The sequence below is a fragment of the Somniosus microcephalus genome, chromosome 31, assembly GCF_052327205.1.
Source record: "Somniosus microcephalus isolate GS21.2 chromosome 31, FLI_Smic_1.0, whole genome shotgun sequence".
Classification (NCBI taxonomy): Eukaryota; Metazoa; Chordata; class Chondrichthyes; order Squaliformes; family Somniosidae; genus Somniosus; species Somniosus microcephalus.
Genome location: NC_141017.1, coordinates 21,029,698 through 21,046,997, shown reverse-complemented (window position 1 = coordinate 21,046,997; position 17,300 = coordinate 21,029,698). Strand labels below are relative to the sequence as shown.

Here is a 17,300-nt window from a genome sequence, read left to right as displayed (position 1 = left end):
AATGCTGCTGACTGATGTACGGGTTAAAATTCGATTGGAAATTACCCAGACTCCCTGCTGATGCTGTCAACCTCCCGTCAGGTGCACGTAAAGCAGCCGCCATCGTTGAACTGGCCACGGTCTGGAGCAGCTTCGCGGCTGCATTGTGTTTGGTGTCTGGCTCCAAACTCCCCCACTCCGAGTTGTTGACAATACTCTCCGTGAGATTAACAATTCCCTGTGGACGAGAACACATTCAATATGTCAGGTACTAAATGCCCATTAATTAGTGGAAACTATTGCCAGTTGGAGCATCATTGTCTCTGACTGGTTACTTGCGGTAACGCTGTGTGTGTGAGCACCTCCTCTGGTCGCTGTGACAGAACACACACTCTCCCAGAGACAAATAGGGGAAGCACTTCAGAGCTTTATTTTTGGAAGCTGGTGGTCATTTTTCCCCGCAGTTCACATGTTCTGCTTGTCGCTAATACAAAGAAAAACCACGAGGGATCTGCATCTGTTCAAACAGGAAATCTGTTGCCACTGATTGAATCCAACTTCCTAAATGTTTGAGCGACATCTGTACAAATACTGCTGCCAGTCAGTTGTGCCTTGCTGCCCTGTTTTACCCAATTGGTTGGAGACACTTAGTAAGACCATGTGAATGAATTTTCCCTGTTTGCCCCCGTGATATCATGGATAAAGCGTGCTATTCTCAGTCATGTGGGGGGCAATTTTAACATAAGAAACAGGAGCAGGAGTCGGCCATTTGGCCCCTCGAGCCTGCTCCGCCATTCAATAAGATCATGGCTGATCTGTTCTTGGCCTCAACTCCACTTTCCCGCCCACTCCCCATAACCCTTGACTCCCCTGTAGCTCAAATATCTGCCTATCTCCGCCTTGATTATATTCAATGGGGGAAAAATTCAGCTGTTTGCGCCTCCCGCTAGCGCCTTAAGAGGGCTCTAATGTGGAGCAAAGCAACTAGCGCCCGGGCGCGGCGATGTTTGCGCCGCTCACGAAATTAACGAGACATTTTGCGGCGGCGCTAAACACTACCGCCATGATCTCCTGCGCCGGCAGATCGTGATGTCAGTCGAGCCCCGGTAGCGCCCCGGACCGGATATTGAGTGGCGCCCACTGTCTTACCGCCTGCCGCTAGCAACGACAGGTTGAGGGGAGCGTTTTGCAGTCGGGAAGGGACTGGGGGAGCGCTATTTAAAGGCGACCGCTTCCCGCCTTTTTTTGTTGGTGACATTTTTGCACCACGCATTCTGAGAGAGAGAGAGAGAGACTTCTGGAGCTCTTTCCCTGGGTCTCTCCATTGTTCTTTCCAGCAGATTTGATGTACAGGTCTCTCCAGGCCGAGATTCAAGGCTGCAATGAGCAGGATGTGGATGGAGAGCAAAATCAACCCTCCCCTTTAAGATAAAAACAGAAAATGCTGGAGGAACTCAGCAGGTCAAGCAGCATCTGTGAAGAGAGAAACAGAGTTAACGTTTCAGGTTGATGACCTTTCGTCAGAACTCCCCTTTAAGAACTGGCCGGCTCCAGTGTGTCTGTGTTCCATTGCTGACTGACATCACATGAGCTTCGCCAGCACTCTGAGGTAGCGCCTCGCTCCTCAGCCTTTGCGCCTTAAGACAGGTGTGAAGCGCCTGATTTAGCGCTCCAATCACCTCCAGGGGCGATAAAAGCCAAGCTTGCCGTCGGAGGCGATAATTAGCGACAGGCGCTAAACTTTGCGCACGGCCAATAATGGCGCCCCAAATGGGGCGATACTGAATTTTTCCCCCAATGACCCAGCCTCCAAAGCTCTCTGGGGTAGAGAATTCGAAAGATTCATGACCCTGTGAGAGTAGAAATTCCTCCTCATCTCTGTTTAAAATGGGCGACCCCTTATCCTGAAACTATGTCCCCGAGTTCTAGATTCCCCCATGAGGGGAAACATCCTCTCTGCATCTACCCTGTCAAGCCCCCTCAGAATCTTATGTTTCAATAAGATCACCTCTCATTCTTCTAAACTCCAATGAGTATAGGCCCAACCTGTTCAACCTTTCCTCATAAGACAACCCCCTTCATCTCCGGAATCAACCTCGTGAACCTTCTCTGAACTGCCTCCAATGCAAGTATATCCTTCCTTAAATAAGGAGACCAAAACTGCACGCACTACTCCAGGTGTGGTATCACCAGCGCCCTCTACAGTTGTAGCTGGGAAACTTTACAGCCAATTAAATACTTTTGGAGTGTAGTCACTGGTTTAACATAGGGAAAAGTGGCAGCCAATGTGCGCACAGCAAGCTCCCACAAACAGCAATGAGGTAAATGACCAAATCATCTTTTTTGGCGATGTCGGTTAAGGGATAAAAGTTTGGCCAGAACACTGCTACTCTTAGACGCTTGTATACTGTGTTAGCTGTGGCTCAGTGGGTAGCACACTCGTCTCTGCGTCAGAAGGTTGAAAGGTTCAAGTCCCACTCCAGGGACTGGAAGCACATAAAACTAGGCTGGCACTCCAGTGCGGTGCTAAGGGAGCGCCGGACTGTCGGATGAAATTAGATGTTAAACCGAGGCCCCGTCTGATCTCTCAGGTGGGTGTAAAAGATCCCACGGCACCATTTCGAAGAAGAGCAGGGGAGTTATCTGCGGTGTCCTGGCCAATATTTATACCTCAACCAACATCACTAAAACAGATGATCTGGTCATTATCACATTGCTGTTTGTGGGAGCTTGCTGTGCGCAAATTGGCTGCTGTGTTTCCCACATTACAACAATGACTCCAGTTCAAGAAGTACTTCATTGGCTATAAAGCGCTTTGAGACGTCCGGTAGTCGTGAAAGGCGCTATAGAAATGAAAACCTTCCTTTCAACCTGAGGGGACAGATGGTGCCTCGGTTTAATATCTCACTCTGAAAGACAGTACAGCACTCCCTCAGTATTGCGCGAGAAGTGTCAGCCTGGAGTTTGTACGCAAAGTCTTTGGAGTGGGAATTTGAACCCGCAACTTTCTGACTGAGGAGGCCAGAGTGCTACCCACTGATCCACAGCTAACACCCAAGAGCATCAATTCTGCTTTACCAGCAATGTCCAAGACTAGCAGGAACTGTCAGGCAGCTGCCAGTGTAGAGGATGAGAGGGGAGCTGGAAGGCTGAACGTTTAATAACTTACCGTCACAGTTAAACGTTTTTGCAGCAGTTGAAAGGTGAAGTTACTCAGGCTTTTCAAAACGTTGAAGTCTATTAACATTTTTCCTGAAGCTGAAATAAGAAGTAATTGGATTTGTACATTTGCCAATATTCACTTTGAAAACAAGCCAGTTATAAATAACATTCCAATCCAGGATTAAAAGGAAAAACTTGCATTTATATAGCACCTTTCATGACTCTGAGACATCCAAAAGTGTTTCACAGTCAATGAAGTACTTTTGAAGTTCGGTCACCGTTGTGACTGTCCCATTTCCCACATTACAAGGTCCCACAAACAGGAATGAGATAATGACCAGGTTTGTTTTAGTGATGTTGATTGATGGATAAATATTGGCCCGTACACCAGGGAGAACTCCCCCTGCTCTTCTTCCAAATAGCACCATGGGATCTTTTAAATTCACCTGAAAGAGCAGACGGGGCCTCGGTTTAATGTCTCATCTGAAAGATGGCACCTCCGACAGTGCGGCACTCTCTCAGCACTGCACTGGAGTGTCAGCCTAGATTTTAGTGCCCAAGTCTCTGGAGTGGGACCTAAACCCACAACCCTCTGACGGAGAGGTGAGGGAGTGCACACTTCGATACTTGGTTTGTGCTGAGTTAGAAGAGCGGTGGTTTTGTCGCCACAATCGAACCGATTGGTCTTTATGTTAGGAGGAATTCGCACTCTTAATACCTGGTCTAGAAATTGGAAGCTTTAGCGGCGGCCGTTAAGGCCGGTTTTGAAGGAAAAATGGTGTCTGCCTCATGGCCGCCATATTAGATAGTCGACAGCGCTGTCGTTGCCTGCGCTCGCTGCGAATATTTTAATGACCAGGAGCGTGACATCAATCGGCGTGCATGGCTGAATTGACGCACGCTCAGCGATTTTGGCTGTCGCCGCTCCTCTTACCACCCTCTCCAAAGCACGCCCGTGCGTGCCGTCATTGAGGTGTTTAAAAATGTTAAAAGGATTCTCTAGGATAGACACGGAGAAACTATTTCCTCTGGTGGAGGAATCAAGAACAAGGGGACATCATCTTAAAAATCAGAGCTAGGCCATTCAGGAAGGGAAATCAGGAAGCACTTTTTCGCACACCGGGTAGTAGAATTCTGGAATTCTCTGGCTTAAATGGCTATGAATGCTGGTAGACAATTGGCGCTTTCAGGACTGAGGTTGATAGATTTTTGTTAGGTAAGGGTATCAAGGGATATGGAGCAAAGGCCGGTAACTGGAGTTGAGGTGCAGATCAGCCATGATCTAATTGAATGGTGAATTGGTGCTGCGCCCCCTCCATCTCCAAACCCAACATCACTAGGTGGGAAAGCCAAGCATTACTTTATTAATTTTCTAGTATTGCACTCACAGTCCTAGTTACATGCCGCTTCCTTAAATTTGCATTACTCGTTTCTCTCAAAGTTTAAGAACCTCGATAGGCCTTGGCCCAGGACCTAGTATTCTCAATAATCAGCAACCCTACCTTCGCATCCTGCCGCATCAGTAAAGTAAGTTCCTCCTGAAGTTGAGACATATCCTTCCTTACAAGTGCAGTAGAAACCTCCTTTCATTGGATGATATAGTGCATGAGGACCGCATGCTGAATCCAAATCTTCATCATCTGCAATAGAAGACGAAATCAGCAAAATACAGATCCATATTCTCCAGCGCTGGGGCCGCACATACTGAACTCTTGTATTTTATTAAGTGTTTGCTTCTCATATGCTGTACATTTAAAGGGTTAATATTCACACTACTGGTGTGAAGCTTAGTGATGTTAGTTGAGGGACAAATATTGGCTAGGACACAAGGGAGAACTCCCCTGCTCTTCTTCCAAATAGTGCCACGGGATCTTTTATGTCTACCTGAGGGGGCAGTCGGGGCCTCGGTTTAACGTCTCATCAGAAAGACGGCACCTCCGACAGTGCGGTGCTCCCTCAGCACTGCACTGGGAGTGTCAGCCTGGATTCTGGGCTCAAGTCTCCGGAGTGGACTTGAATCCCACAACTTTCCTGGGACAGAGGTGAGGGTGCTGAGCCATGGCTGACACACTGGGGGTGATTTTCATTCAGAAGTCGGGAAGGAGGCAGGACGACAACTTTCGAGGCCATCGAGATGTGGCCAATCCACGCGATTTTAACTTGATTGACATTGTTGAGCCCGCCCAGCGGGCTCAGCAGGCCAATTAAGGGCCACCCAACAACAGGTGACATCACAGACTGAAATTTCATCTGTCAAGAGATTTTGACAGATGAAATATCAGTGTTTCACAGCTGTTTGAAGCTGTCAAGCACTGACAGTCTTACTTCTAACCTGAGTCCTTCTACACAGACTCAGTTAGAAATCTCACTGGCACAGAAAGCTGCAGGCTGTCACTTTTGACAGTTCGCAGCCGTTCTGCTTTCTGTGCCGGTTAGATGATGGACTCCCGAAACCTAGAGGAAGGAAGGCTGAAAAGGTAAGTACAGGTAATTTAAACTTCTTTACACACTTTAGATACACCAAACACACTTACCTTTGCACTCATGCACCCATCACTCACCTGAACACCGACATCTCCACCCCTCCAAGTCCTTCAACCTGACGGCCCGACTCCTCTAACCTGGCATGGTTTGGAGCCATCGGGAATCCCACACTTCAAGCTTTAAAATAGGGATTAGGCTAAAAACTGCCTGTTAACTACCTGTTAACAGGCAGTTAATTGGCACTAATCCCTTCCCACCTCGGGTAGGCGGGTCCCATTGCGGGGCGGGTACCCGCCTCCTTTGAAACTTACATGGAGGCGGGTTGGGGGCGGGATGGTGTCGGGACCCCTGAATTTGGGACTTTAACCCCCCGCACGCCTCGAATCCCGACACCACGAGAAAATTGACCCCACTGGGTCTACGCTGAGTTAGAAGAGCGGTGGTTCTGTCACCACAATCGCACCGATTGGTCTTTATGTTCAGAGGAATTCCCACTCTTAACCCCTCACCATTCGCTCCGACCGAAAAGTGCGACTGTTCGGTTGTGGGCAGGTTTGGGCTCAGCTGCACTGGGCTGGTGATCTACTCACTCACCATGAAGACCACCACTCACTTTAAGGATAACCATGCCAGATGATAGCTAAGACCCCTCAGACCCCTATTTAAACACCTCGGAGAGGGGAGAAGACTTGGCCGAACAAGGAAGGAAAATAAATAAGCACAAGTCCCGCCCCCGCCCCTACTCATTGGCCGACTCAGCCGTGTCAATATTCGCTCTGAATGCAGGAAAGGAATCATAATTATGAGCCAGTTAACATTTTCAACAGACAAATAAACTAGCTAAACCTTCCAAGCAATTGAACCAAAAGGCTTCAGAATACTTGACTTTAACGATCTGTTGAATATTCTTCATAATTAAATAAGATTATGGAACAGACATTGACAGATTCATCAGTGAAGTTGAGGAACAGTTGTCTAACCCAGAGAAGTGTCACCAGAACCAGATGCAGAACCGTCACCAGAAAACGTCAAAGGCCGATCGATGTCAAAAAAATCGTAAGAATGGCCATTTTCCTCGAAATATTCTGCGATAAAAGTGAAAAGAATGTGGATTAATATGAGACAAGGAAAGAAACAATCACAAACAAGAAGGAAAAGGGACAGCAGTGACAGAGAACAGGATGTCGTAAAGAAGGGTCGCGTATCTGTAAACATTACCTGTATTTTCTCTTTACACGCATGTTGATTTGCCTTACATTATTTATTTATCTAATACTCTCATTTGGTATATAACTCATTCACCATTTCCCATCCCATGGGATCTTTTACGTCCACCTGAGAGAGCAGACGGGGCCTCGGTTCAACGTCTCATCTGAAAGACGGCACCTCCGACAGTGCGGCACTCCCTCAGCACTGCACTGGAGTGTCAGACTAGATGTTAGTGCCCAAGTCTCTGGAGTGGGACCTAAACCCCAGAGGCGAGAGTGCTGCCCACTGAGCCATGGCTTACACTTCGATGCTTGGCCTGTGCAGAGTTAGAAGAGCGATGGTTTTGTCACCACAATGGAACCGATTGGTCTTTATGCTAGGAGGAATTCGCACTCTTAATCACTGGTCTAGAAATCGGAACCTTTAGCGGCGGCCGTTAAGGCTGGTTTTGAAGGAAAAATGGAGTCCGCCTCATGGCCGCCATATTGGGTAGTCAACAGCGCTGTTGTTGCCTGCGCTCGCTGCGAATATTTTAATGACCAGGAGCATGACGTCAATCGGCGTGCAAGGCCAAATTGACGCACGCTCAGCGATTTTGCCCATCGCCGCTCCTCTTACCGCCCTCTCCAAAGCACGCCCGTGCGTGCCGTCATTGACAGCGCGTAGAGCCAGGAGACAGCGGCAGGGATCTATAGATCTCCGCCAAAGTCTTGCAATAACTCTGCAGAGTAACTTCAGTCCAGTGAGATAGCTCTTGGAGATTGCTGCAGAAACACATCAGCAGATTGACTGCCTGTTCTATACATGTTAGATGCCAGCGCTCAACCTGAGCAGGCCAGTGAGTTCTGGCATGTAATCTGTACAGACCAGCATATGGATACCAACAGTCTGGGGACTGGTGCTGAATCTGAAGGCTTGCAGTTGTGTCAGTAAACTGGAAATGAAATGATATTTGGGCTGCACTGAATATGCAAATATTTCCTCTGAATCATAGAATCATAGAAATTTACAGCACGGAAGGAGGCCATTCGGCCCATCTTGTCCATGCCGGCCAACAAAGAGCTCTCCACCCTAATCCCACTTTCCAGCTCTTGGTCCGTAGCCCTGTAGGTTACGGCACTTCAAGTGCATATCCAAGTACTTTTTAAATGTGATGAGGGTTTCTGCCTCTACCACCCTTTCAGGCAGTGAGTTCCAGACCCCCCACCACCCTCTGGGTGAAAACATTTCTCCTCAAATCCCCTCTAAACCTCTGACCAATTACTTTAAATCTATGCCCCCTGGTTATTGATCCCTCTGCTAAGGGAAATAGGTCCTTCCTATCCACTCTATCTAGGCCCCTCAAAATTTTATACACCTCAATTAGGTCTCCCCTCAGCCTCCTCTGTCCCAAAGAAAACAACCCCTAATTGGAGACCTATCCAATCTTTCCTTTTTTGTGGGCAGCCGTTAACCTTGGCCCACGGTGGCGCCGCCCGCTTTCGGGCACCATCGAATTTCTAGGCCCCGATCTATTGGCTCCTACGGAGAAATGTGAATGTTTGGTGAGGGCAGGTTTGGCCTCGGCTGTACTTGGCCGGTGTCCTACTCACTCACCATGAAGACCATTGCTCACCTTAAAAATAACCGTGCGGGAAGATAACCAGGGCCCCTCAGACCCCCTTACTTAAACAGCTCGGAGAGGGGAGAAGACCTGACCGAACAAGGAAGGAAAATAAATAAGCACAAGTCCCGCCCCTGCCTCCTACTCATTGGCCGCCACAGCGACACTCCGAATGAAGAAAAGGAATCACAATTATGAGACAGTTAACATTTTCAACAGACAATTAAACTAGTTAAACCTTGCTACTCTCTTCCTTTTTACATACTTTCAGAAGCTCTTACAATCTGTTTTTATACTTCTTGCTAGTTTACTCTCATTCTATTTTCTCCCTTTTTATCAATTTTTTTGGTCATCCTTTGCTGGTTTCTAAAGCTCTCCCAATTCTCAGGCTTACTACTCATCTTTGCAATATTATAAACCTCTTATTTTAATCTAATACTATCCTGAACTTCTTTAGTTAGCCATGGGTGGATCACTTTTCCTGTGGATTTTTTCATTCTCAATAGAATGTATATTCTTTGAGAATTTTTGAATTAAAAAAAAATGTTTGCCACTGCTTATCTACTGTCATAGCTTTTAATCTAATTTCCCAATCTACCTTCGCCAACTCACCCCTCATACCTATGTAATTGACTTTATTTAGGTTTAAGGCTCTAGTTTCAGATTCAAGTATTTCACTCACAAGCGCAATGTGAAATTCTATCATATTATGATCACTCTTCCCCGAGGATCCTTTACTATAAGATTACTAATTAACCTGTCTCATGACACAATACTAGATTATTTGATAAATAACTCATTCTCAGATTCCTACCCCAGAATTATCACAAAACACATTGCGCAGTGAGCACATTAGAACAAATTATTAGTAACAGATACAATTCATTGCAGTTAAGAAGTGAGCTGTTACCCCAAACAATTTACAGTGTTTAGCTTGGCTCAGTTGAGTCTGAATGTCTGTGGGTCAAAGCCCCAGTCCAGGACTCAAGCACGTAATCCAGGCTAATATTTTGGTGCAGTACTGAGGGAGAGCTGCAGTGTTGGAGGTGCCGTCTGTTATAAATCTCATCATCAAGAAGAAACAACTCATGAAATAACACTGGATGGTCAGCTGGTGGCACCGTCCAAGGAGTATAAATACTCGGGCGTGGGCCCAGCTTTCCCAGGGACATTTTGTAAGACAGGAACTAGTGAAGTACAACTAGAGCTCCATGTTTTGAAACAAGTTGATTAAAGCCTTGCTTTATACTCGAACCAAGTGCGTAGTGAGTTTTATTACGTCACCGTCTTTCCAATGAGATGATGAAAGGTGGATACAGAAGATCTCACGGCAGTAATTCAATTAGAGTAGAGGAGTTCACCTGACCAACTCCACCATAAACATTATCTGGTCATTCGTTTGGCGATTGTAGGACAACCTGGCTGCCACATTTAAAAGATGGAAAGACTTCAGGACATCCCAAAACACTTTACAGCCAATGAAGTACTTTTGAAGTGCAGTCACTGTTGTAATGTAGGAAACACGGCAGCCAATTTGCGCACAGCAAGCTCCCACAATCAGCAAAGTGATACTGACTTGGCCCCTGTCTAATTACACCTGTCCTTCAAATAACTTTTCATTCAAAATGCCACCTCTGGGTTATCACTTGTTTCTATAGTAGTTTGTTGATCTCAAATCTTCATATCAATCAGATTGTGAAAAAAAAATGTTGTGTTCTGTTCTACCGGGGCTTAGAGGGTTAAATTATGAAGACAGGTTGCATAAATTTGGCTTGTATTCATTCCCTTGAGTTTAGAAGATTGAGGGGCGATCTGAACGAGGTGTTTAAAAATGTTAAAAGGATTCTCTAGGATAGACACGGAGAAACTATTTCCTCTGGTGGAGGAATCAAGAACAAGGGGACATCATCTTAAAAATCAGAGCTAGGCCATTCAGGAAGGGAAATCAGGAAGCACTTTTTCGCACACCGGGTAGTAGAATTCTGGAATTCTCTGGCTTAAATGGCTATGAATGCTGGTAGACAATTGGCGCTTTCAGGACTGAGGTTGATAGATTTTTGTTAGGTAAGGGTATCAAGGGATATGGAGCAAAGGCCGGTAACTGGAGTTGAGGTGCAGATCAGCCATGATCTAATTGAATGGTGAATTGGTGCTGCGCCCCCTCCATCTCCAAACCCAACATCACTAGGTGGGAAAGCCAAGCATTACTTTATTAATTTTCTAGTATTGCACTCACAGTCCTAGTTACATGCCGCTTCCTTAAATTTGCATTACTCGTTTCTCTCAAAGTTTAAGAACCTCGATAGGCCTTGGCCCAGGACCTAGTATTCTCAATAATCAGCAACCCTACCTTCGCATCCTGCCGCATCAGTAAAGTAAGTTCCTCCTGAAGTTGAGACATATCCTTCCTTACAAGTGCAGTAGAAACCTCCTTTCATTGGATGATATAGTGCATGAGGACCGCATGCTGAATCCAAATCTTCATCATCTGCAATAGAAGACGAAATCAGCAAAATACAGATCCATATTCTCCAGCGCTGGGGCCGCACATACTGAACTCTTGTATTTTATTAAGTGTTTGCTTCTCATATGCTGTACATTTAAAGGGTTAATATTCACACTACTGGTGTGAAGCTTAGTGATGTTAGTTGAGGGACAAATATTGGCTAGGACACAAGGGAGAACTCCCCTGCTCTTCTTCCAAATAGTGCCACGGGATCTTTTATGTCTACCTGAGGGGGCAGTCGGGGCCTCGGTTTAACGTCTCATCAGAAAGACGGCACCTCCGACAGTGCGGTGCTCCCTCAGCACTGCACTGGGAGTGTCAGCCTGGATTCTGGGCTCAAGTCTCCGGAGTGGACTTGAATCCCACAACTTTCCTGGGACAGAGGTGAGGGTGCTGAGCCATGGCTGACACACTGGGGGTGATTTTCATTCAGAAGTCGGGAAGGAGGCAGGACGACAACTTTCGAGGCCATCGAGATGTGGCCAATCCACGCGATTTTAACTTGATTGACATTGTTGAGCCCGCCCAGCGGGCTCAGCAGGCCAATTAAGGGCCACCCAACAACAGGTGACATCACAGACTGAAATTTCATCTGTCAAGAGATTTTGACAGATGAAATATCAGTGTTTCACAGCTGTTTGAAGCTGTCAAGCACTGACAGTCTTACTTCTAACCTGAGTCCTTCTACACAGACTCAGTTAGAAATCTCACTGGCACAGAAAGCTGCAGGCTGTCACTTTTGACAGTTCGCAGCCGTTCTGCTTTCTGTGCCGGTTAGATGATGGACTCCCGAAACCTAGAGGAAGGAAGGCTGAAAAGGTAAGTACAGGTAATTTAAACTTCTTTACACACTTTAGATACACCAAACACACTTACCTTTGCACTCATGCACCCATCACTCACCTGAACACCGACATCTCCACCCCTCCAAGTCCTTCAACCTGACGGCCCGACTCCTCTAACCTGGCATGGTTTGGAGCCATCGGGAATCCCACACTTCAAGCTTTAAAATAGGGATTAGGCTAAAAACTGCCTGTTAACTACCTGTTAACAGGCAGTTAATTGGCACTAATCCCTTCCCACCTCGGGTAGGCGGGTCCCATTGCGGGGCGGGTACCCGCCTCCTTTGAAACTTACATGGAGGCGGGTTGGGGGCGGGATGGTGTCGGGACCCCTGAATTTGGGACTTTAACCCCCCGCACGCCTCGAATCCCGACACCACGAGAAAATTGACCCCACTGGGTCTACGCTGAGTTAGAAGAGCGGTGGTTCTGTCACCACAATCGCACCGATTGGTCTTTATGTTCAGAGGAATTCCCACTCTTAACCCCTCACCATTCGCTCCGACCGAAAAGTGCGACTGTTCGGTTGTGGGCAGGTTTGGGCTCAGCTGCACTGGGCTGGTGATCTACTCACTCACCATGAAGACCACCACTCACTTTAAGGATAACCATGCCAGATGATAGCTAAGACCCCTCAGACCCCTATTTAAACACCTCGGAGAGGGGAGAAGACTTGGCCGAACAAGGAAGGAAAATAAATAAGCACAAGTCCCGCCCCCGCCCCTACTCATTGGCCGACTCAGCCGTGTCAATATTCGCTCTGAATGCAGGAAAGGAATCATAATTATGAGCCAGTTAACATTTTCGACAGACAAATAAACTAGCTAAACCTTCCAAGCAATTGAACCAAAAGGCTTCAGAATACTTGACTTTAACGATCTGTTGAATATTCTTCATAATTAAATAAGATTATGGAACAGACATTGACAGATTCATCAGTGAAGTTGAGGAACAGTTGTCTAACCCAGAGAAGTGTCACCAGAACCAGATGCAGAACCGTCACCAGAAAACGTCAAAGGCCGATCGATGTCAAAAAAATCGTAAGAATGGCCATTTTCCTCGAAATATTCTGCGATAAAAGTGAAAAGAATGTGGATTAATATGAGACAAGGAAAGAAACAATCACAAACAAGAAGGAAAAGGGACAGCAGTGACAGAGAACAGGATGTCGTAAAGAAGGGTCGCGTATCTGTAAACATTACCTGTATTTTCTCTTTACACGCATGTTGATTTGCCTTACATTATTTATTTATCTAATACTCTCATTTGGTATATAACTCATTCACCATTTCCCATCCCATGGGATCTTTTACGTCCACCTGAGAGAGCAGACGGGGCCTCGGTTCAACGTCTCATCTGAAAGACGGCACCTCCGACAGTGCGGCACTCCCTCAGCACTGCACTGGAGTGTCAGACTAGATGTTAGTGCCCAAGTCTCTGGAGTGGGACCTAAACCCCAGAGGCGAGAGTGCTGCCCACTGAGCCATGGCTTACACTTCGATGCTTGGCCTGTGCAGAGTTAGAAGAGCGATGGTTTTGTCACCACAATGGAACCGATTGGTCTTTATGCTAGGAGGAATTCGCACTCTTAATCACTGGTCTAGAAATCGGAACCTTTAGCGGCGGCCGTTAAGGCTGGTTTTGAAGGAAAAATGGAGTCCGCCTCATGGCCGCCATATTGGGTAGTCAACAGCGCTGTTGTTGCCTGCGCTCGCTGCGAATATTTTAATGACCAGGAGCATGACGTCAATCGGCGTGCAAGGCCAAATTGACGCACGCTCAGCGATTTTGCCCATCGCCGCTCCTCTTACCGCCCTCTCCAAAGCACGCCCGTGCGTGCCGTCATTGACAGCGCGTAGAGCCAGGAGACAGCGGCAGGGATCTATAGATCTCCGCCAAAGTCTTGCAATAACTCTGCAGAGTAACTTCAGTCCAGTGAGATAGCTCTTGGAGATTGCTGCAGAAACACATCAGCAGATTGACTGCCTGTTCTATACATGTTAGATGCCAGCGCTCAACCTGAGCAGGCCAGTGAGTTCTGGCATGTAATCTGTACAGACCAGCATATGGATACCAACAGTCTGGGGGACTGGTGCTGAATCTGAAGGCTTGCAGTTGTGTCAGTAAACTGGAAATGAAATGATATTTGGGCTGCACTGAATATGCAAATATTTCCTCTGAATCATAGAATCATAGAAATTTACAGCACAGAAGGAGGCCATTCGGCCCATCTTGTCCGTGCCGGCTGACCAAGAGCTATCCACCCTAATCCCACTTTCCAGCTCTTGGTACGTAGCCCTGTAGGTTACGGCACTTCAAGTGTATATCCAAGTACTTTTTAAATGTGATGAGGGTTTCTGCCTCTACCACCCTTTCAGGCAGTGAGTTCCAGACCCCCACCACCCTCTGGGTGAAAACATTTCTCCTCAACTCCCCACTAAACCTCTGACCAATTACTTTAAATCTATGCCCCCTGGTTATCATACCCTCTGCTAAGGGAAATAGGTCCTTCCTATCTACTCTATCTAGGCCCCTCATAATTTTATACACCTCAATTAGGTCTCCCCTCAGCCTCCTCTGTCCCAAAGAAAACAACCCCAGCCTACCCAATCTTTCCTCATAGCTAAAAATCCCCAGCCCAGGCAACATTCTCGTAAATCTCCTCTGCACCCCCTCTAGTGCAATCACATCCTTCCTGTAATGTGGTGACCAGAACTGCACGCAGTATTCTAGCTGTGGCCTAACTAGTGTTTTATACAGTTCAAGCATAACCTCCCTGTTCTTATATTCTATGTCTCGGCTAATAAAGGCAAGTATCCCGTGTGCTTTCTTAACCACCTTATCTACCTGCCCTGCTACCTTCAGGGATCTGTGGACATGCACTCCAAGGTCCCTCTGATCTTCTGCACTTCTGCACGACACAAAGCTGGGTGGGCGTGTGTGCTGTGAGGAGGATGCCGAGAAACTCCAGTATGATATGGACAGGTTGGATGATTGGGCAGAAGCATGGCAGATGCAATATAACGTGGATAAATGCGAGGTTATCCACTTTGGTGTCAAAAACAAGAAGGCAGATTATTATCTGAATGGCAATAGATTGGAAGAAGTGGAAGTGCAACAAGACCTGGGTGTCCTTGTGCACCAGTCGCTGAAGGTAAGCATGCAGGTGCAGCAGGCGGTTAAGAAGGCAAATGGTATGTTGGCCTTCGTAGCGAGAGGGTTTGAGTACAGGAAGAAGGATGTCTTGCTGCAGTTTTACAGGGCCTTGGTGAGACCGCATCTTGAGTATTGTGTGCAGTTTTGGTCGCCTTATCTGAGGAAGGATGTTCTTGCCATGGAAGGAGTTCAGCGAAGATTCACCAGGCTGATACCTGGGATGGCAGGAATGACGTATGAGGAGAGATTGGGTCGATTGGGCTTGTACTCGCTGGAGTTTAGAAGAATGAGAGGGGATCTCATTGAAACTTATAAAATTCTAACAGGACTAGACAGACTAGATGCAGGAAGGATGTTCCCGATGGTCGGGGAGTCCAGAACCAGGGGTGACAGTCTAAGGATAATGGGTAAGCCATTTAGGACAGAAATGAGGAGGAATTTCTTCACCCAGAGAGTGGTGAACCTGTGGAATTCTCTTCCACAGAAGGCAGTAGAGGCTAATTCATTAAATATATTCAAGAAGGAGTTGGATATATTTCTTAAGGCTGAAGGGATCAAGGGGTATGGGGAGAAAGCAGGGACCGGGTACTGAATTTGGATGATCAGCCATAATCTCATTGAATGGCGGAGCAGTCTCGAGGGGCCGAATGGCCTACTCCTGCTCCTATCTTCTATGTTTCTATGTTTCTATCATCTGCAATAGAAGACGATATCAGCAAAATACAGATCCATATTCTCCAGTGCTGGGGCCGCACATACTGAACTATTGTATTTTATTAAGTGTTTGCTTCTCATATGCTGTACATTTAAAGGGTTAATTTTCACACTACTGGTGTGAAGCTTAGTGATGTTAGTTGAGGGACAAATATTGGCTAGGACACAAGGGAGAACTCCCCTGCTCTTCTTCCAAATAGTGCCACGGGATCTTTTATGTCTACCTGAGGGGGCAGTCGGGGCCTCGGTTTAACGTCTCATCAGAAAGACGGCACCTGTGACAGTGCGGCACTCCCTCAGCACTGCACTGGGAGTGAGTGTCAGCCTAGATTTTGTGCTCAAGTCTCCGGAGTGGGACTTGAACCCCACTACCTTCCTGACACAGAGGTGAGGGTGCTGAGCCATGGCTGACACACTGGGTCTACGCTGAGTTAGAAGAGCGGTGGTTCCGTCACCACAATCGCACCGATTGGTCTTTATGTTCCGAGGAATTCCCACTCGTAACCCCTCACCATTCACTCCGATCGAAAAGTGCGACTGTTCGGTTGTGGGCAGGTTTGGGCTCAGCCGCACTGGGCTGGTGATCTACTCACTCACCATGAAGACCACCACTCACTTTAAGGATAACCGTGCCAGATGAGAGCTAAGGCCCCTCAGACCCCTACTTAAACACCTCGGAGAGGGGAGAAGACTTGGCCGAACAAGGAAGGAAAATAAATAAGCACAAGTCCCGCCCCCACCTCCTACTCATTGGCCGACTCAGCCGTGTCAATATTCGCTCTGAATGCAGGAAAGGAATCACAATTATGAGCCAGTTAACATTTTTGACAGACAAATAAACTAACTAAACCTTCGAAGCAATTGAACCAAAAGGCTTCAGAATACTTGACTCTAACGATCTGTTGAATAGTCTTCATAATTATATAAGATTATGGAACAGGCATTGAGAGATTCATCAATGAAGTTGAGGAACAGTCGTCTAACCCAGATAAGTGTCGCCATAACCGTCACCATCGGTTTCAATAAAATTATAAGGATGGCCATCTTCCTTGATAAATTCTGCGATTAAAGTGCAAAGAATGTGGATTAATACGAGATAAGGAAAGAAACAATCACAAACAAGAAGGAAAAGGGACAGCAGTGATGGAGAACAAGATGTCGTAAAGAAGGGTCTCGTATTTGTAAACATTACCTGTATTTTCTCTTTACAGGCATGTTGATTTGCCTTACATTATTTATTTATCTAATACGCCCATTTGGTATATAATTCATTCACCATTTCCCATTCCAGAACGATCACAAAATACATTGCGCAGTGAGCATATTAGATTAGATGTAATTATTAATAACAGATACAGTTCATTGCAGCTAATAAATGAGTTGTTACCCCAAACAATTTACAGTGTTTAGCTTGGCTCAGTTGAGTCTGAATGTTTGTGGGTCAAAGCCCCAGTCCAGGACTCAAGCACATAATCCAGGCTGACACTTTGGGCTGGATTTTCTCAACCCCGAGGAGGCGGGTATGGAGACGGGACCCACCCCCAACCTGCCTCCGTGCCCTCTTGCCAGGAGGCGGGTAGCTGTCCTGCCCTGTGTCCTGTCCCCTTGGAGGCGGGAAGGGATTAAAGCCTATTAATTGCCTGTT

General features: G+C 46.8%; 1 protein-coding gene across 1 annotated transcript in view; it reads right to left on the bottom strand.

The window, feature by feature from the left end:
- The window catches only part of LOC147097616 (adhesion G protein-coupled receptor E3-like), a 76,881-nt gene extending 63,717 nt beyond the window's left edge, over positions 1-13,164 (bottom strand). The window contains exons 1-6 of the mRNA XM_085971587.1: positions 12,750-13,164; positions 10,788-10,925; positions 6,606-6,710; positions 4,644-4,781; positions 3,149-3,237; positions 46-217 (exon numbers count right to left, since the gene is read on the bottom strand). Of these exons, the coding sequence (XP_085827713.1) occupies positions 46-217; positions 3,149-3,237; positions 4,644-4,781; positions 6,606-6,710; positions 10,788-10,925; positions 12,750-12,984 (877 nt within the window). The 5' untranslated portion in view covers positions 12,985-13,164. The remainder of the gene's footprint in view (positions 1-45; positions 218-3,148; positions 3,238-4,643; positions 4,782-6,605; positions 6,711-10,787; positions 10,926-12,749) is intronic.
- Positions 13,165-17,300: the final 4,136 nt, after the last annotated feature.